Source organism: Odontesthes bonariensis, chromosome 21 (genome assembly GCF_027942865.1).
Source record: "Odontesthes bonariensis isolate fOdoBon6 chromosome 21, fOdoBon6.hap1, whole genome shotgun sequence".
Classification (NCBI taxonomy): domain Eukaryota; kingdom Metazoa; phylum Chordata; class Actinopteri; order Atheriniformes; family Atherinopsidae; genus Odontesthes; species Odontesthes bonariensis.
The window spans coordinates 22986612-23007275 of NC_134526.1; the positions used below are offsets into that span (position 1 = coordinate 22986612).

Sequence of the window (20664 nt, forward strand, 5' to 3'; positions counted from 1 at the left end):
CACACTGGTTGCATGTGACCTGCAAAAGATGAACTGCTCATAGTCCGGGCGCCCTTTATTGTTTTGATACTGTTACTGTGTCCAACATCTTTTAACTAGTAGTGGGATACAAATGCGTGATAACAACCCCTAAAACCACGGCAGGATCTCTCTGCGCACCGGAGTCGCTCTTCCGTCTGCAGATGTAGGTCAAGGAACGGCCAAAGTCACTTTCACGCAGCCGCATCACGCCATCGGAATCTCCGGCAGCTGCGCAGACTCAGCAGCCACCATCACATCAGGGTTTTCCGTCGGTCTGCGTGGATTTAGCCGACTTATTTATTTAATTGCACGTTATATAATTCCCGGCGACTTTAAACACTCGCACACTTACTCGCCCTCACTGTTCATCTTCAGCCTCTCGGCGCACCCATTGCGGTAAGTGACATTTCTGTGAAGATGTGCACGTTATGCGCTCCTGCAAAGGGGAGCGTGTCAGGGATGCTTTGTTTTCGGCTTTCTCTGCACGGCTGACTGAGGAATCTTTCAAATAGAACTGTTTGATTGATTGATTGATTGATCTCGTATAAGAGCAGGGTGGATCGACATAGCCATCAGCGGATTTATTTCATCATATTTTTTTAGGAAGCGACCTCTCAAGCTGCTTTTGTCCGTGTGTTGTCGTCTCGTGACTGTAGGGGGGATTTTTTTTTTTTTCCGGTTTTCTTAGTTTGAACGGACTGCTGAAATTAGAGTGTGAGTTTCGCTAATTGCTGAAATACAAACAGTTTAAATTCAAAGGAGTTAATAATGGGATTTTACATAAGATTTTTTTTTAAATTGGATGTGCTGAACGTTTCCTGGACAAACTCCGCACACACAAACATGTCATTCATAGACACATTAGGCATGCCTTCTCAGAAAGATGGGACAGGGAGGGGACTGTCCCTGACCTGGACAAGCGGAGCCACCACAGGCTGTAATTTCATCACATATGGGAGCCACAACTCTTAAAATCCTGAACTTCTTCCTGAGCTACTTTTCTGTAATAATCGTGTTGGAAACTCGTGGCTTTGTTCCTCCGGAATGCTGCGCGTTTTATTGTAACATAGGGCTGTAGTCCAGCAGGACAAGAAGCCTATAAATAATGGTTCATTTGGGACCGGGTCAATGACGTCACGAACGCACCACTCGCGGCGGCGTTCTGCAGCTGTTCCGACGTCACGCCCGCCAGCCTGCGTCACTACACACAGGGGGGAGGGGGGGAGGGGGGGAGGGGGGGCGGCAACTGAAAGGCGGGGTCACCTGACCAAACAGCCTGTGATAAACAGGAATTCTCTAACCACGACATGGGTTGAATGTGTTTGTACACATGAAATTACAGTGGACACCAATTAATACACTGAACTGTAAAAATACAAGTCAAGAAGACGTAAAAATGTCATTTCCATGTGTATTTCTTGCCTCGGAGATGAATCGTGTTATAGCCTATAATCCTATAGGAATGGAAGTGGAGTGCAGACGTGGTGTGTGTTCTCTTTTTGTTTTGTTTTTTTTGTACAGTGCGACGTAAAAGCCTTCCGCCACCCCTCATTTCTTGACATGGTCAGGAAAACAGGAAACTGAGGGAGTGATCTATTGAAAAAGCACAGTTGTAAATACAGCATGCAAGGCAAAAATACAGTCTGAACCATTTTGGCAAATCTGAAAGTCAGTATTTGTTTGATTTATTCTTCAACACAGTCTGAACCCTCTCAGACGAGCTTTCTTGTCATTTCTTTAAGTATTCTTCAGGAATAGTTCTCCAGGCTTCTTGAAGGACATCCCAAAGCTTTTCTTTGGATGTTGGCTGCCTTATTGTTCCGTTCTCTGTCAAGATGATCCCACATTGCTTCAATTCAATGGATTCATCCCTCCATAAGACCTGTTGACTTTTTTTCAGTCCGCTTCTTGTGTCATTGGGCATACCTCGGCCCTTTCTCCCTGTTTCCCTTCCTTTAGAATGGCTTATTGACAGCCATCCTTCCATGGAGACCATTTCTGATGAGGCTTCAGAGAACAGCAGAACAAATTCTGAAGTGCTGGAAGATACCATTTAAAATAGGTTCTTTGTTAAGTTCTCTGTTATGTGCTGACACAACATTGGTTCATCCCTTGAGTTAGGTGCCTTTTTTTTATGCTTAAGCATCTCATAGGTCAGTGTTAGACAAACATAAATGACTGCTTAGGTACAAAGACAGGTCTGGAAATGAGTGTCAATGTGACCTGGAGATCAAAATCAAAAAAGTCTGGCGCCTTGGATATGCCAAGTAGGTTATATGGAAATAAGGGATGGATTGATACTTTTGCATAGTACTGTACATCCCATACTCAGAAATCTGCCTTGAATACAACCTTAGTGACTCTGCAAACCTGTAAACTAGAGGTGTGTCGGGTCAGATGAAAACAAACATTAATATGTCTCTAGAATCTCTTTGCCTCATGGCTTAGAAGAAGACTGATTTTCTTGCTGAAATACTTTAAAGGAAATGAGAATGAACTGACGGGGGTTGGCTCTGTCACTGTTGCATAATTTCCTCTTTTTTCAATCACATGACATAAAGTTGACATTTCATGAAAGTCCCTGAGAAAGAGCACACACACACACACACACACACACACACACACACACACACACACACACACACAAACAAAAAAAGCATTCTTCACTCCATGTTTCTCTCAGTTGTTTGTGCTCTGTGGCTTGAATGAGCTTTTTATTGCCTGGTTGCCCCCCTCTCATCTCTCTGCCATCAGGTCCAAACGTGACAGCCCCTTGATCTCCCTCTGTTTTTTCTCTGTGGCATCTTTCTCCTCCCAGCAAGGCATCTTGACAGAACTAAGCTGACGGCGCTGACCTGGATAAGAGCTGAGTGTCCACAGTGCGGCAGCCTCCTCCGACGAACAGACGGACCCACAGACACTGCAGAGGACAGACAGCAGTGTCAGCAGACTGCAGCCTGAAGAGCAGCAGCGGCAACTGACTGAGAAGGACCCTGCATCCACATCATCCTGCCCAGTCCTACTAACTTTCATCACAGCTGACATGGCGGATCCCAGCCTCACGTCGCCCTCTGGGACCCCGCTGCGCTCCCCCGATGCTCCTCTAACCCTGTCCTTCCCTTTCCTGAGGGAGAGGAGCCGGGTGTGGGAGGAGGGGAAGGAGCCACCACTTCCACGTGATCTGCCCAGCCCGCTGCCAACCAAACGCACCCGTACCTACTCAGCGTAAGTATGGCTAGTTACTGAGATTTGGAAACTGGATATCGGATTCAAACTGTGCTCTTAAATTCAGCTTTTGAATAGCTGCGCTTCACTTGATATTTCAGTGCACTGCATTTGCAGCAATAAAAGGGGTAATAGCTGTAATTTATGGCCGATTGAAAGGCAACTTACTTTGAGAAACATCCCTTTTTCTGAGCCTGAGAGCATATTCTTGAGTGTTTTGAAGGGGCTACCAACTTAAAGGTGATAGAGAATGGTTGAATGGGGCATTAATCCTTGTTCTGTGATGTGATATGTAGCCCAAAAAAAATTGGTTGGGTCTGTAATGGCTCAGAACCTCCCTAAAAGGCTCTCTGAAACAGCTATGTTACTATGCTGGGTTTAGAATGCGTCGTTTGCCCTTATTGGCGTCGTTTCAGAGCTTATCTGGCAACCTCATTATGAAACGCAGGTAGGTGGTGTTGGTGCTATTCGGTTGCCGTTGCTTGATTGGCTGCCCTTGCTCTCACTGAAAACAGAGCTATAGAGTAATACACTGACTGAAAAGAAAGCTCATCAGAATCAGAATTCGTTTTATTGCCATTGTTAGTGAACAGTGTTCACTAACTAGGAATTTGCTGCGGCGTAAGGTGCAAACATGTAACATAGGATATAATAATAAAAAATAAAGAATAAAAATATATGAATATAAAATGTACAAGATGTGTACAACAATACACAGTATCCAATATACAGAGCAACAACAGTGCAGCTTCATTAGTGCAATTTTAATGATGGTAAAGTGACTGGGGCAGGTTATGAGGTGATTATGAAGTGTTCATAAGTCCAACTGCAAGGGGGAAAAACTGTTTTTGTGATGGGAGGTTCTGGTCCGAATGGACCGAAGCCGAAAAAGTGACATCACTTTTTCACAAAAACGGATTGGCACTTTTTCTGGGGGACATTCAAAAATGGGGGAGTACTTGAAACAGAGGTTCTGACACTTGCTGGCACTTCGTGTGTACTACCCACAGCGGGGAGACTCAGAACTAACACCAAAAACGTGAAAAAGATGATTTTGATTCTCTATCCCCTTTAAACACTCTGGAAATGAATAACGTTTTTTCATGCCAGCATTTTGATAAAAATATCTATAGGAAGGAAAAGTTGTCTTGGAATATGCACATGCACTCAGGGAAGAAACAAAAGTAGGAACAAAAATCAATTTATGGAAAAAGCTGGTCATTCAGTGTGTTCATATAGTCAGCTGATTTCATTTTTGAGCACATAATGCTGCTGAACCTGTTGTAGCAACCCTGGATTATAATGCTGCCCCCACAGACTCGTACAGTAGATACTAACCGGGCAAATCTAGACTTGTAAGACCACATGACCTTTTTTCATTGTTCCAGGGTACGATCTTTATACTCCTTTGCAAATAAAAGCATTTCTTGTACTGGAATAGTGAGGACAGGAAGTGAAAGAAGTTATATGTTGTAATGATTATATCATTCTTTCTTAAATATATTTTCATGTTAATGTGGAGCAGGGCAGGGTCTGCACTGTGCTTCCTGAAGTCAATAGTTCCTTTGTTTTGTAGTGGTCAGGGTCAAGTTGTTCACTGAAAACCACTCTGTCAATTTTAAGACACCACTTTTTCTACTTGTCTTTTTTTATATAAATCCACTTTCTGGTTCATTTGTTTGCTTTCCTCTCCTTTTCTCAGCACTGTTCGCGCCCACTCAGGTCCAGCTTTTAAGGGCACATGTAAGAACTTCTCCAGGTCGCAAGGTCACGGTTTCATCCAACCTTCCCACGGCGGCGAGGACATCTTTGTTCACATCTCAGAGTGAGTGGCCAAAGCACGAAGCACTCCACAAACACACACACTGCATTAGCTGAATTGCATGTTGCGTGGCCCACCGCTCCAGTGTATGGCATCTGTCTCCATGAGTGTGAGACCCAGCATGAGTGTGTCAACAGGTGCCAACCTGGATGGGTTAAAAGTGGAGAACAAATTTTGTATGTATGCATGACAATAAATCTGATCTTAATCTTAATGTAGCAGTGCAAGCAAATTGCAGACCAGCAGTGTGATCTCATGAGATTATAAAAACTCTCATAACTATAGTCATTTCAAATTCAGAGCATTTTCTCTTGTAAAAAATATCATCTACGCCTCTAAAGTCTGCTATAAGTGGACACAGAATACAGCAGCTTCTCTGAGCTGCTTTTATTCTACTTTTTATTCAGGCCATGCATTGCATCAGATGTCAGCACAGTCTCAGCTAAAGCAAATTTCTGCAAAAGCATCATGCAGAATGCTCCTGTGACACAGCAGACAAATTTCTGGATCATGGGTCCAACATTTCTCCGAGTTACCGTTTTCTATGCTTTAGCAGATTTGCTTCTGTTATGTGTGTGGATGTGAATACATTCTGCAAAGGCTGCGGAGTCGAGGAGTGGACTTGCACGTGTATTCTTAAGCTGCAGTGCTCCAAATCACATACTCAAGCCCTCAGTTATTTGAGTTATTGGAAATGAAAAAAAACAACAATCTTGTGACAATGGTTATTTCTTGACTTATGGTTGTAGTTCCTGTGTTTACATGTAATCTGTGATCCTCCCTGTGTTTATACACGAAGACAGTTAAAAACCAAACTCTCATGTTTCACTGCTTCAACTTTTTCTGCATTTCAGCATCGAGGGGGAGTACGTCCCAGTTGAGGGAGACGAAGTTACGTACAAAGTGTGCCGAGTCCCGCCTAAGAACCTGAAGGTGCAGGCGGTGGATGTGAAGATCACACATCTTAACCCAGGGACGAAACACGAGACCTGGTCTGGGAAGGTCATCAGCTCATAGGGCCTGAGTTCTGGGCCTGATGAATGGCAGCGCTCAGGGTTGGGTTGGATGGGGGGCAGGGGTGCCCTGGGACTCATGACTTTGCTGTTCTTAATAGTTTTTTTTTCTTTTAAACACATTGTATGCTTCAAAGCAAATTGCTCAGTGTTGATAGGTTGGTGCTGACAGTTATTTCCTCACAGAGCCGATATACTCTGTTCAAAACTGCCCACAGCACTGATACATTTTCTCTGCATTTAACTCATACTCTCATAAATAGGTAAAAGATCATCTATTTTGTGTATATTTTTGTTCATAATCAGTTTGGAAATGGGACCATGAATGAAGCAGATCTTAAAATGGGAAGAACATGTGTGTCTGTTAATTCACAATGAGTGTTAAGGGATGAAAAACTGGGAAAACTTCGTACGTGACTACGGTGCACATTAGTTGACTGCAACACGACTGCCGAATCTATGTGCACGAAGACAAAGTTGTGTTAGTATAAAAGCTGAATTCCATCCTACTTCCCTTCGTACCAGGATTACATGAAGGGTGCAAGTGACGTGTGACTTTAAAAGAAATATCGCATGTATTTAATTCAGGAGAAAGAGGTCTGAATGACTTTGTTGCTGTGTGAAAGAAAGGAACGGCAAGTTGACCATCTCAAGTGCAGTAAAAGCTGTTAGGAACTGTAAACCCCTAACAACTATGAGTACTTTTACATTTCCACATTTGATGGGATGCCTCATGGTCTGCTTTTGGTTTCAGATCATTTTGAAAAAAACAACAACCCAGACTTACAAATACAGGATGGTTTGCAGTGAAAATGATATGGGAATGTATTGAAGTTTAGAGGGAAAGTCAGGGGGGTGGGGGGTATTAGGATTTACAGAGAGGTGGTGGCTCAAGGAAACAGACCTCATTAAAGCAACAAACAAAAGAAAAGAAGAAAAATAGCTTTAGTTTAAGTAGAAAGCAAATATTCTCCTTAGAAATTCCTACCTTTTGTTGTATGGTTTTGTCTGTGGCTGTTTGTGGTTATCTATTTATCTTTTGATGTGTGTGTGTATGTGTATATATATATATATATATATATATATATATATATATATATATACACACACACATATACATATACATGTGTATACATATATATGTGTGTGCACGCGTCCGTCCATTTGAATACAGGCTTTATATTTTGAATAATTACAGCTGAAACTTGCACTTAACTTCCCCCATATTAAATGGTTAAATGCCACAGTACTTCAGACATAACTGTTAGGTTTGACTCCACGTGTGTTAAAAAGACTGTTTTGAAAGCATGTATCTGTGTGTGATGAGTGTTTTCGGTGTGACAGTGAGCCTCACACCTACACGGTTGGTGCCAATAGAGCTTATTTTCACAAGTGTTGTTTTTTCAGGATAAATTCTGTACTGTATGTCATTTTCCACCACAGTGTATGTTCAGTAGAGTCTCTATGCATCTTGTGTGTTTGTGTCAGTGCCCAAATTTGTTTGAAGTTAAACTTTGTTCATGTCTGTCGCATCAACGAGGACTTTTAAGTGACTTTCTGTGGATGAGCCACTGTGGTGAGGATTCCCACTAACACTTCTACTGAGCCTCGAAAGAACATTAAAGTGTATGACTCATGAGTTGTGTGCTTCTTCAGCAAGCAAGAAGTGAGAATTAACACTTCAGGTTACAGGTTTGTTTTTGACAGCAGCGAAGTGGTTTCTTAAGGGTCCTCAGCCTGTTATTTAGACAGAATGAGCACTCATAATTATGATTCCAGTATATTACTGTCACTGCTTTCTCACTCAGGAGTCACAAGTGGTTTTTGGTTTATGTCATGTGTCAGCGAAAGACCATTGTATCTTAATATGTTGCGTGATCCTACAGAGTAGGTAACAATTCCTCAGTGTTGTGGTTGATGGATCTACAGTGGATCCACCACGGCTAAGAAGAGCTGCGAAAGCTCCAAGAGTTCAGAGTCAAGTAACTTCTGTGGTCCTAAAATGCCATTTAAGACAGAAATGCTGGTCTGTGCCTGCTAGTAATTGAGGAGAATCTGGTGTTTAGCATGTTAACCTCCTTTTGTAGACACATCAATGTTCCGTCTTTCAAGAATAATCTTTGTAAGGAATAAACACCATTATAAGACTACACAAGTGATGGGTAAAATAGTTCTTCTTTACAGTCCTGTACAGAACAACCATTTAATGCTTATTTTTTGAGAGAATCTCTGAATTATGTTACTTTTGATAAAGTTTGACATGCATGTTTTTGTCCGCCGCCTGCAGTTATGGGTGTAATTGCAAATTTAATTTGCTTTCAATTTACTTCAATAGTGTCATGCATTTGCTGCTGCTATTTCTATCCCTATGGAATTCAGGAAGAGTTGCCCTAATATAAACTGCTAGTGGTAAACTCAAATTAAACATAAATCAACACTATTCTTCACTGTTGAAATAAAACTACAAGAGCCTTAAGGCTTGATTGTTAAGTGGAGAACAAATTAGCTTTGAGAACCAATTGAGTGGGTCTCTGAGGAGCCTGCTCGGAATTTAAGTGCATCAGTAAATTTGCAGCTCCAAATTGTGGATATGCAGGGTCTGAAGAGATTCCGCAAGATTGCTTCAATCGGAAGGATAAGCACAAAAAAGGCAAGGCAGCTGTCAAAATCAAGAAACTGATTACATTTATTTTCCTCAAATTTAACACTCAACACCACTGAAGCACACAGAGCTTAAAACTTCTAGATATTTTTTTTTAGAGAAAAGAAACATGGGTTTTTATGGCCTCTAAATTGTTGAATTGCTGCACTTTGAACAAAGTTTTGTTCTTGAACATGTTCTAGAATAGTGCTGCTCCAGTCCTGTTGCAGTAGCTCTGGACATGCTGTGTCTTTCTTTTTCTAATGAGCTTTTCTCAGTGAAAACTTGTCTGCATGTTGGACCAGCTAACTGAGCTTTTCAAACCCCAAGCCCTAAGAGGAGATGTCATGGATGCACTGCAGGAACAAAATGGAGATAAAGAAGGAGGAAATTGATACTATTTCTTCACCTGATCATCATGGGATGTGTGAGATCGTTGCAGAAGGAACAGGAACACAACATTATTTATTTACCAAGACCTGGCTGCTGGAATTACACTAATCTACTAAAGCTGAATAGAGCTGGGTAGGGTGGACTGCATGTACAGACAAAGACTGCAGACAGAGAGAGTTCTCCAGTTGTTGCCTGCCAACACTGTGTGTGACTTAATCAGCTAAGTTGTTCCCAGCTACAAAAGCAACACCCCAATCCATTCATAGTGACTTATTAAGATTTCTTCCACACCTCTCTGCACCACTTCAACTTTCTAAATGTTCCTCAACTGATTTTAATTTGATCCCCTTTGTTATCTGCCTATAGAAATAGGATATCTTCAACAATAATCTATACTACAACAATATAATTTCCCATTATTGAACTGAACTGAATATTTGGCATTTTGCTATCAGTAAAATAAACCCCTAAGATAAGTGCAGCAACGTTTGTCAATCCAGTTCAGTGCTCCAGTACTCAAAATACAAAAAGAGTTGTTAATGTTTATCTGTTGCTTGTTGGTGTAGGAGCTCACTGTGGACAGGTTAGTTATAGCTGCATAAAGTTAGTGATTCACACTTGTTTAGGGTTCAAGTATCTGTCACAGCATGCCAAAAATGATAGGGCAAGACAAGGACACAAATAATTAGAAAACAGGGATAAAAAAAAAAAAAAGACAAGTTTTAGAGGCTAACATTTACTGGTCAGCTGAGCCGAGGCTGTGACTCATTAACAAACATTAGAATGAGAAACTTGCCTTCCTCTGCTTCCCACTGTCTATGCTGTCAGTTTTAATCAGTCCTGTGTCACTGCTTACCTTTCATTTCTTCCAATTTATTTTCCACATCTAATTGGTGCCCCGTGAATTCTATAAGCTATGTCATTTTAGCCAGTGGTTAGATATAAGAGATGAAAGTTAACATTAAAGTGAACTTGTAGTGGGGCAGGCAGGCTGAGAAATACAGGTGACATGAGACTAAACAGGTAACAAGATAGGACACCGCACACACAATGACCGTGGATAAAGATTTAGAGAAAGGTGACATCTAGTGGCTGGATGCAGAACGACAAGTCAGAGGTCGGGTGACTGGATATTAACAGAGCTGATGGAAGAATCTCTATTTGCTTCCTAAAAAATCAACAAGGTAGAAAAGAAAGAGGCGCAGTTGGTGCGATTAAATACATATAAACAGAATTTAAAAAAAACAACAGATTTATTACAATAATTAGAGATAATTAGAGTGTTTTTTTTCTGCACAAGTTGCTGAAAAACAACAAGGTCAATCTTACAGTTAACTTCAGTCACACATTAAAAGCTCAATTTCAGGTGTGCACGGAAGTCTATGTGACCGTTGTTGCTCTTCATGTTGAAGGAGTGTTTAGAGCCAGAAACAGAACTAACGCTCATCTACACGACTTTTCAAAGGCCTCAAACTCGCAGTAAGGATCCATCAGTGGAGCCATATTTTCCCCAAACCATAACGCCTGGTAAAATGGCAGAACTTAAAAAGGTCAAACCAAACTGTTTCAACATTTATAGAAATTAATTACAGCCCTTGAAAGAAGCGTGCATTTTTACACAATGTTGCCTTTTAAAAGCTAATAGCTAGACATGGCCACAGTAGCTTAACTCAATGGTTAAGATGAATTCTCTGACTCATTGATGATCAGTTTTAAATAGAAATTTGCTAAATCCCTTCTCTTGATCAGGAGACATTTGAAACTCACAATGAACCATCAACAAATCAAATCCATTTCAAGACATCAAAACACCCGGAATGTTCACTTCTGCGTCTCTTCACCAGGTAGAAGAAGAAATGCCCTTGCCTTCACTGTATTCACGCTGCATTTTCAAAATGGACAATCACATGTTTTAATCTCAGTCTCTCTCGCTCCTCTCACCTCCTGCAGTGGTATATAAAAAAAGATACTGACTTCTGGAATAAAATCTTCCCAACATTTGTGCAAAATATCACAGTTCACTTAAATAATCCGAATGATTAGCTTTCCTGTTTTAGAATCTTTCTGGGTCACTTCAGGTTATGTGTTACACATCACAGAAGAAAAACACAGCACTTAAAACTTTCACACAGGAACATGAAACACTTCCACAGTTACGTCAGTTTCTCTTAAAAATCCAGTTCACCCAGCAGATGCAGTGAAACCCCCCCTGCTGCCATCGATTAATATTAAATAGGAAAAAATATGGAGATCTCAGTAGACCTAGCTTCCAGAAAATCATAAATAAGTTAAGTTCAAGATTCTGGTTGTGATCCAGTTCAGCAGAGCTTGCCGATGAAGGCAAGGCGAGCAGATCAGGAGATCAGGAGTCCTGCGGTGAAGCATCAAAGAACAGTTCTCGACAGAGTCTGGCTGTGTCTTCGGGAGAGTAGACCGTGAACCCGATGGTCCGGGGGTCGTTGAAAATTTCGTAGTCGTTTCCTCCCTACAAAAAGAATCACCAAAATCATAAAACATGGCACATTTATTCTCCTATGGTCAATGCACTGAGACGGTGCAGCCAAAGTGTGAAAAAGGCTAAATTGACGAGTTAATAACACATGTGGAAGTTGTCACCAGCAGGGGATCAAACTACATGACTGGCAACCTTACTTTTTTGGTTTCTGAGTGAACCATAAAAATCTCCCAACTAGTCGACTAGTTGCCTCAGACAGATTAATAAAACACACTTTACTCACTGTAAAAAACACATACAAAAGATATAGCTTTGGTATGCAAAGGCCTTTACTCTGCAGAGTTTGTACATGCACTTAAAGCTATGACACAAAACCCTAAAAGAAATAAGATGGACCCTGCAGTGAGATGTTCCACAGTCATGTATGGGCATAACTTTCTCTTTGCGACAGCTGTTCTGTAAAACAAAATGCTCTTACATCTGAGGTCTCGTTGCCGAAGAAGTAGATGGCGTCCAGGCCTTCTCTCTCCAGCAGCTCTAAGCACAGTCTCTTGTCCCATCCCTCGGGGAAAACATCAAAACTGATGAGACCACCTGAAGTGAGACAGTGATAAACACAGCCATCAAGATTGGCATTGCTTTTATCAGATACATATAATGTCTGGGACACACTGTCATATCAGTCAGCCTGTTGACAAAACAACACAGTGCTTGATGTGAAGCTTCAGAGAACTTGTAGCCTGAGAAAGAACTGCCAAAACACACCCTTACGGCTTGATTTTCTGGCCAAAAAATGTCAAGCATTTCAAACTGTGACAAGTGGAACTGTGGGAGCAAGGGTTGCTCGTGATTGCAGTGTGACAGGCCAGCGTATGGAAGCCGAACTGTTTGATTATTCTAAAAGAGACAGAAAGGTCCCTGTTCCAGCTCAGCTGCAAATCAAATCCACTCAGTGACTGTCGAGCTGTGAAATGTTGGGAGGGCCTTCAGCAGGCGTTCCCACGCAGACTCCTTTCTCACCCTTTCCTTTTTTCTTGTTTTCACGGTTTTGTCTTCAGCATCCAGCCAATCAGGAGGCTCTTTCCCTCACACACCCTCCACGCACCTCCATCACAAACACCCCTCAGCCCTATAATATAAACAGCTCCGTGCTTCCGGTCACGTCTGTAACCGACCCATCCCTCCACCTACATTTTCCACTCCTGAACAAAGATTAAAAAGCTTTCAGCTGAGTTGCTGACACTGCGAATAGGGTCAAGGGCAACCTTTGTCAGACCTCACATACAACACCTGCCTTGACAAACTGGTGCCTGAGCAGTTTGTTATTCTTGGACCAAATGTTGCCTCAAGGGGTTTTCTGCTCTTTAACGTCTCTGAAATGGTCATAGTCTAAGAGGAAAACTTTTCCAGGAAAAATCCTATCTCACATGATCAGGGCACAACATGAACACTTACATTCTGTACTCTGTAATGAGTTTATATATCACCTATTGCAGAGATCAACCATATCAGCTGACAATGCCTTCCTTAGATAAACTCCAAGCAAAGGCAAATAAACAAATCTCCAACTCTGCACCACCCATCAACATGTTTAGCTAGAGTGACACTGTAAAACTTTAACAAATGGAGCCAGCGTCGCAAAAAAAAAAGAAAAAAACACTCACAAGAGATTTACACCTCAGCAGTTTGAGAGAGAGCAGAAAATCCCAATGTTGTCAGGTTTTTAACGGCGGAGCCTTCGTGTCTGCCTCGTGTTTCTGAAGGGTAAACAGCTCCACCGGCAGAAGCTCACACCTGACGGAGCACGTAAGCAAACATCACGTACCCATCTCACCTTCCTGCCGCTAACAGAGCAAGAGGGAACAGTGTGTAATAGTTAACTGACTACTCCGATGTCCAGCACAAGGTTCAGGGCAAAGAAGAAATGCAAAGTGTGTGTGTGTGTGTGTGTGTGTGTGGAGGGTCTTTCTTTAAAGACAGATAACAGACAACAGACAGAAATCCTGTAAAACCAGTTTGTCCTTAAACTGAACTGCAGTAAACAGAATACTAATGAGCTTGTTTTTCACCCTGAGAGAGCGTGAGCACAAACCAGAAGTGGTCTGACCATAATTACTCAGAGAGCACACCTCTTAAAACCATACTCCATTAAATGACCTGCATTCCGTGGATGATGGGGAGCAGATTTTGTTTTTGACAATCCCTGAAGCAGTCACAGTTTTTTATGCTACCAAAGGAATAATGAAAAGTATAAAGCGATTATAAAAACACAAATTCCATTTATTTGAATCTCATCCGATCTCTTTCAGGAAAGATTTATACGTTTTTTGTTTTCTTTTTGGGATGTGGATTGTAATGAATGGTGGGAATGGGCTCTCTGTTCTCTCACCTTTAGTGAAGCGGAGTCCCTTTCCAGCAAATTCTTCTTTCAGGGCAGCGACAAATTTCTCCCTGATCTTCTCTCTCTGAGAAACAAGTGGGAAACCAGTCAGCTTGTTAACACTACACTGGAAAAATGAGGCTTGTGTATATCTGCTGCTGCGTGACTCATTTCCCAAGAAACCATTCAGATACTGCGTCATCTGCTACAGTACACCCATAAAGGTGTTTCCAAAAACAAATATGTAGGAGTATTTTGTGAGTACAAATCATAGGTCAGAGAAAACATGTAAAATGCTGACACTTAGTAATTTCCCTTAAAAGTTGGGACAGGGCATCTAACGGTGGTTTCCTGTTTTTGGCCGTCACACACAGGATGTCAACCCGGTTACATGCACAGCTGAGTCGAGCTACGGTTTGAGTTCAAACTGGCCATTTAAATGGACGACTATCCTCGTCCCTGCATATATACACGGGAGCAGAATTAAGTTATTGACTGAAGTATGTCATACGCTGTGGGCCCTTTGAGAAAAGTTTAAAGCCATTCTGCGGCTTCTCACTTTCTCTGTGGGAGATCACCGCACATGTAAGTATAGCTGAATTCACTACACATGCGTTGTCTTTCAGTGACCTGAACGGGAAATGTTTTCACAATTTCTGGCTTGTTCAGCCGTTTGATAAAAGAAGCCAAAGATGTGTGAATGGGAGCAGCTTTACTGGGAATTCAGCTGTGCTTTTATACCTAATCCTGACACCCTCACCGATCAAAAATGAATCTCCTGATTGTAGAATCTCCCAGAATGCTGTTACTTGTACGTTTTTTCTATTGCTGGTTTCAAATTCAAGGTTTGTTCAAATATCCTAAATACAATGAAGCTGCTTGGTGAAGACAATTGAATTACCGTTTTACAGGTTCATGTTTTTGTTGCAGTTAAGATAACGTCAAACCTTTTCTGTTAATGTGGTTTGCTGAAAGAAGCCAGACCCTCCCTGACAAACATGGGTCGGATGGCAGCATATCTATATATAATGTGGTATCATCCATGCACTCACAGATATGTACGTGACCCAGGCCACAGGAACAAATGTAATCCCACACCTTTAAGGATGTTGGCTTTTGAATTCTGTAGAGGTAACAAGCAGGATGGTCTTATCTTTGCACGGAAGAGTTTTAACTTGCATTTGTGGATGCAGCCATGAAATGTGATAATCTAGTGTTCACGGACTTGTGCCTATTTTTAATGTGGCCTGCGGAGGGACCTGGCCTCTCCGGGATGCTCTTTTTATACCAAATCATACCGACCTGTTGGCATTTTACCTAATTAGTAGTAAGACTCACCAGCTGTTTTTTTTTTTTTTAATTTTATGCTACTCTTCTTCTCTACTTCTTAAAAATGTCTGAAATCAAATGTTGGGGTCAGGTCTTAATGCGTTAAAACCGTGGTTTAATGACTCACAAATCACTATACTCCCAATTTTTTTAAGAAGAAGTGTGTTGCACTTCTCTCTTTGGATATAGCAGAGAATCTAAGAAAAACAAGCCATGTGAAAAAGAAAGCAACCTCTTTCAGTTCTAAGGCTTAATGTATCAGGACACAATAAGAAAAATAATCTGCTCCTTGCCAGGTCTTGAATTGAAGTAAATACGATCTCAGATGAACAGCAAAACATAACAAAATCTAAAGTGTGTCTAAATCTGAATACACATGTGGCCAGAACCACCTTTAGCAGCAATAAAGTGAAGTTATTGTTTTCTGTATGATGTTATCAGTGTCTAACATCCTTGTGGAGGAATTTAGCCCCTCTCCTCTTTACAGCCTTGCTCCAGTTCACTGAGGTTTACAGCATCTGTTTATGCACAGCTCTCTTAAAGTTCCACCACAGCATTTCAGTCAGGTTGAGGTCTGGACTTTGACTGGACCATTGCAACACATTGATTTTTTTCTTTTTCAGACATTCTACTGTAGATTTGCTGCTGTGTTTGGGATCATTGTCCTGTAGCAATGATGCAATTTCAGCCAATCTTTAGCGGTCAGATAGATGACCTCAAATCTTGAATACTTTGGCACACAGAGAAGTTCATGGTCAACTCAATGACTGCAAGGAGTTCTGGTTCTGTGGCGTGGAGAAATAACTCTGCATTTTGGTTCAGTTTTTGTTAAACAAATAATAATACAGCGTAACATGTCATGTTCGGTTGCTCACCTGAGGTTAACTTGATCTTATTTCAAGACCTGGTGAAGACCAGGTCGTATTTTATTATGTTCTAATACGTAAAAACCTTTGAATCCAAAGAGGATCTACTCACTTCATCGTATAATTCTAAAAGCGAGCAGGGTTGCTGAAGGGTTAAACTTCTCCTCTTCTGCTGGTGTCTGCTTCCTCCATATCGCCTGGGCTGTTACTGATCAGTGGAGGTTCTGTTAAAATGTCTGGAAAGCTCAATGTAGTTTGACCTTTTCTGTGTTATGTTTAGGTTATGTCACGAAACAGAGACGGAGAAGCGGTTTTATGGAACATAAAGGTTTTTTTTTTATTAGGTGCTGAACCTACATTGTATTTTCGGATTGTGAAATGTTTAAATATCATAGTACGTCCTCTGAAAGGGATATGATGGTTGAATTTTTTTATGCATTGAGAAACACTGCAGCTTTGAACCTTCTAGGAAAATGGACCCGATTAACACAATATTCCATTTATGCAACAAACTTTTGACCGATTACAGATCAAGGGTTAATAGGAAAGTAGTTTACCTTGTCAATTTCTGAAAATTCTATTCGTTCCTCCGGTGTGCAGCTCCGACCAATGGGGGAGATATTCAGCATTCCATTCCTGAACTCGATAAAAGTCCCCCTGCAAGTAGAAAAAGTTAAACGTTAAACTTGCTTAAAAAGACTTTCTGGATTTGCTCAAAGTGGATTTGCCTGGATGTGAACTGGATCTGACCTAATACCAAGTCCACAAAATAAACTTTTTCCCAATTTCAAGAAGGATTCACAAGAGAAATGTCTTCCTCTGTTCTAACAAGTCAGTACTGGGGAATAAAAACATTCCTGCATACCTGGAGGTCAAAGATGTCAAAGAACTGTGTGTGTGTGTGTGTGTGTGTGTGTGTGTGTGAGGGGAAGTGGGGGGTTCAGTAAATAGCAGCCTCTCTGAGTTTGGTGTATGACTCGCCTTTTCTTTGGCAGCTTGATGAGTCCCATGTAGCTGAGGCAGAAGTTGATCAGGTCCTGCAGCAGCTCTTCTCCGAGATGGTTCTGGATGGCCTGCAAACATGCACTTCAATAATAAAAAAAATGACAGGCATACAAAGAAATTCTTTGCACAATAGAACTTGAAGAAAATTTAGCAAACTCCTCTCAGCATACAGACCTCGAAACATTACCTGAAATGCTGTCCTACTTCTATACGGGTAACAAGACTTTTTATGAAACCGTAGTGAACGTGATAAGAGTATCTTCCAACATGATGGCCATTTCAAACATGCTTCTCTAAAATATGAGCAGCTTTGTTGGAGGTGAATATGGGTGCAGTGTAATCATGCGCAATATGTCCTCACATTGACTTACATGTTTTGAGAGAAGTTTCCCGTCTTTGTACTGAACTGTTCCATTCTCAGCAAACACATAGTCAAACTTGCGTATCACTGCAAGAGAGGAGACAGGTGACATGTGGCTAACTGTGCTCATCTGCCTCTCTAAAATCTTCAGAACTACATTTAGAGCGGCTTCTTCGCTAAGGAGCACACCAATGGAAGACTAAAACAAAACCTACTATATATATATATACCTGGCAGCGGATTACAGCGAACGCAACACTGGCTCGAAAAGACACATCTAATCTGTCCAATCTTCCCACTAATTCTAATCTCTACCTCAAACAGAACCGATTAATCACTTTAATATTAGCATAGCGCAGCAAGCTAAAGGTCGGACCAGGTCTCCCTGGAAGAAGAGATCTTATATTTTAAGGGGACTTTCTTGGCCAAATTAAGAGAAAAAAAAGAAAGGAAAAGAAGCAGAACAAGATATTTTATCCTACCTATTTAACAATGTGGTAACAAATTACATTAAAATTGACATTTCATTCATATACGGTTTAATACATTTCAACTCCTTTTTCAAAAAGTTTTGATCCTCCGCAAGATGAGACAGAATGCCATGATCAGCAAATCACTAAACACCGTATTCAAAGGAAAATAACACAAAGGTGGGACAAGATGTTGAGATGTTAGGACAAGGGTGGCAAAAGAGTTGAAAAATTGTGTTATACTATAAAATAATGCTGTAAAAACAGACATTTAACGAGCATCCCAGAGGGTCTTTCAGAGGAGGACATGTGCAGGGTTCACCACTTTGAGAAAAAGCCTTAAGAAAAAATTAAGAACAACATCACAAAATGTAAAGTTGCAAAGCATTTCAAAGGGATTTCATTGTCCACAATAACTTAAAAGAATCAGAAAGAATGCGTAGGGCAAGGCTGAATAGCAATAATTTCCCTCGGGCAGCAATACACAACCACAAATCTGTGGTAGAAATCACTGCATGGGCCCAAGAGATATTCTTAGAATCAAAATGGAAGACAAAGACAATCAAAATTGAAACTTATTTGGAAACCCTGGATGCTGCACCCTCCAGGCTACAAAGGAAATGGGCCATCTGGCTTGTTGTAAACACACAAAACATCAGCATCTGTGATGGGTTTAGGGTTTATTAGTGTGCATAGCATAGCATCTGTGAAAGGACCATTTTCTGGACATTTGTAAATACGTAATAAAACGGCTGATATCTTTCCCATTCTGCAGGTCACACCTAACAGTGACAACATCAGCTGTGACTTTATATCAAGTAAAACACACATTCAACTTTAGCACACTTGGCATGGTGGCAAAACCACATAGCCCTGGCTCAAATCTGCATTCCAGTTGTAGTCTAATATTTACTTGTAGGCCAGTTATCAGCCTGTCACTGCAGCCGTGTGTTCACTTGCACTTGGAGCTTGTTGGTGTTACAGTGGGACGTCAAGTGTGCCATTGTGTGCTTTGGCAGCAGCCACAGAAATCCCAAGTTGATAAAGCAAACTAAACCAAACCTGGTGCAGATGACTAAGTTTAGCATGAACAATTATGTTGCTCCAGACGTGTTGTGAAATCACTGTAGGACTTTCTTAATAAGTGGAAATGTAACCATTAGTCATCCTGCCTCACCTTTTACTTCCAGGCCAACAGGTTTGAGTCTGTGTTATGGCCTAAATCCTGAATTATTCCCAGGACCTACCTTCTCCGCTCTTCTCTTTAAGGACTGGCACTCAATTAAAGAAGTTACAATTTAAAAAAAAAAAAGGGTCAGGTCATGTATGAAGCATGTAAACAGACCGTTGCTAAACCAGGAAGAGGATTGCTCACCATCTTCTCCCTCAGCGAGCTGCTCTGCTATCTTGGGATAGTCTGAGCCTCCCACGACGCCAATCTTCACTTTCCTCCTCAGAGTCTGGAAGAACTCATCAAGCTTTGGGTCGATTTTCTGCAGAATACAGGAAAACACACGTCAAATCTCTGTGTCAGCTGACTTCCAGCTGTCACTTCCTCAACAGTACCATTCCTAAAAAGCAGAATCTGTGTTGTTAAAGCGTCATTATATAGATGAGACTGCAAACAATGAAATAAATGTTGTAATTCAGAGCAGCTGCCCAATTTTGAAACATAATGGAAGGCTTGAGCTGCACACACACACACACACACACACACGCACACACACACACACACACACACACACACACACACACACACACACACAAACCTCAGATGAACCCAAGCACACAACCCCGCAGACACAAAGAAAAAGAAAGGCATGAACCATTACATAAAACACTGCACTTGATGCTAAAAATGACGGATCGCTCCGGGAACTTTGACACACGCAGTAATTCTAAATGTCTGTCACTCACGAGAGCAAGCAGGTGTGATTTATTATGCATATGCATTAAAAGCAATCCATAAGCATGCATGAAGTCACAGAAGCTTTTGGAGACACACAAGACTGCACCCCCGGTGTTCGTAAAGGGGGGAAGCAAAGAGCGTAAAAGATTTCCAAATAATGAGCGCATGATGCCAAGAGGACACCGTGTGCTCTCCCCACACTGAGAGCGCATGAGAGGCGGGTGATGAGGGCTGAGGAGTGAGGGGAGATGCAATGAGAGCTTGCTTTGACAGATAAACAACAACAGCAGGCGACTGATCGGATGCGGGCTTACTTCTCTCGGTGGTGTCAGGGTTCCGTCCACATCAAACAGACAGAGGACGTTTCTGTCCGGAGAGAAGCCGTTTGATTTCTCCATTTTTCTTCCTCTCCTCTTGGCTTTCTTCTTTACAAAGTGGAGTATTTGATTAAAGAAGTGTTGGCGCAAGGTCCAGTCCTGTGCATAGACTTAGGAATTCACATTCACATGGGGAAAAACAGACACCGCAGAAAGGTGAAATGAAAAAACACAACAAACAACATAAATGAGACTTTGTGGTGTTGCATGAGGTGAATTATCTGTTCCTATGCGAGCTAACGGCCACTTTTCCTTCTTCTATTTCAGCTCGGGTCTCTTGTGAGGCTCAGTGAGCAGTTCAGATCTATCCTCAGCGTGCTGTACGTGTCGGATTTCTTCTGCTAGAGGGGCAACCATTCACAGCCAGAGGTCAGGGCGTGACGTTACGGGAGGGGGC

The 20664-nt window shown here is 41.6% G+C and overlaps 2 protein-coding genes across 3 annotated transcripts; one reads left to right on the plus strand and one right to left on the minus strand.

Moving 5' to 3' along the window:
• The first annotated feature begins 209 nt into the window (after positions 1 to 209).
• csdc2b (cold shock domain containing C2, RNA binding b) lies at positions 210 to 7717 on the plus strand. 2 transcript variants are annotated; one of them, XM_075453589.1, is made up of 4 exons: positions 210 to 417; positions 2840 to 3246; positions 4949 to 5071; positions 5923 to 7717. In XM_075453589.1, the coding sequence occupies exons 2-4, from the start codon at positions 3065 to 3067 to the stop codon at positions 6083 to 6085; spliced, it is 468 nt and encodes a 155-aa protein (XP_075309704.1). In that variant the 5' UTR covers positions 210 to 417; positions 2840 to 3064; the 3' UTR covers positions 6086 to 7717. The 2 variants fall into 2 exon arrangements, with proteins under 2 accessions (XP_075309704.1, XP_075309705.1); XM_075453590.1 differs by lacking the exon at positions 210 to 417 and having other exon boundaries at positions 2476 to 3246.
• A 2632-nt stretch (positions 7718 to 10349) lies between these two features.
• On the minus strand, positions 10350 to 20611 carry pmm1 (phosphomannomutase 1). The gene is made up of 8 exons (XM_075453780.1): positions 20205 to 20611; positions 19357 to 19474; positions 17522 to 17598; positions 17127 to 17218; positions 16703 to 16802; positions 13960 to 14035; positions 12049 to 12164; positions 10350 to 11600 (listed from the first exon to the last, which is right to left on the minus strand). Exons 1-8 carry the CDS (start codon positions 20286 to 20288, stop codon positions 11478 to 11480), a joined length of 786 nt encoding a protein of 261 aa, XP_075309895.1. The 5' UTR covers positions 20289 to 20611; the 3' UTR covers positions 10350 to 11477.
• Positions 20612 to 20664: the final 53 nt, after the last annotated feature.

What these genes read in the sequence shown, in the direction of transcription:
- pmm1 (XM_075453780.1), bottom strand. Translation starts at nt 20,288, where the DNA reads ATGGAGAAATCAAACGGCTTCTCTCCGGACAGAAACGTCCTCTGTCTG. An exon ending in GCTCGCTGAGGGAGAAGATG is followed by an intron (nt 17,599 to 19,356) that starts GTGAGCAATCCT and finishes CCTCTCTTGCAG; the next exon opens with TGATACGCAAGTTTGACTAT. An exon ending in ATCAAGCTGCCAAAGAAAAG is followed by an intron (nt 16,803 to 17,126) that starts GCGAGTCATACA and finishes TTCTACTTGCAG; the next exon opens with GGGGACTTTTATCGAGTTCA.
- csdc2b (XM_075453589.1), top strand. Translation starts at nt 3,065, where the DNA reads ATGGCGGATCCCAGCCTCACGTCGCCCTCTGGGACCCCGCTGCGCTCC. An exon ending in CGCACCCGTACCTACTCAGC is followed by an intron (nt 3,247 to 4,948) that starts GTAAGTATGGCT and finishes TCCTTTTCTCAG; the next exon opens with CACTGTTCGCGCCCACTCAG. An exon ending in ATCTTTGTTCACATCTCAGA is followed by an intron (nt 5,072 to 5,922) that starts GTGAGTGGCCAA and finishes TCTGCATTTCAG; the next exon opens with CATCGAGGGGGAGTACGTCC.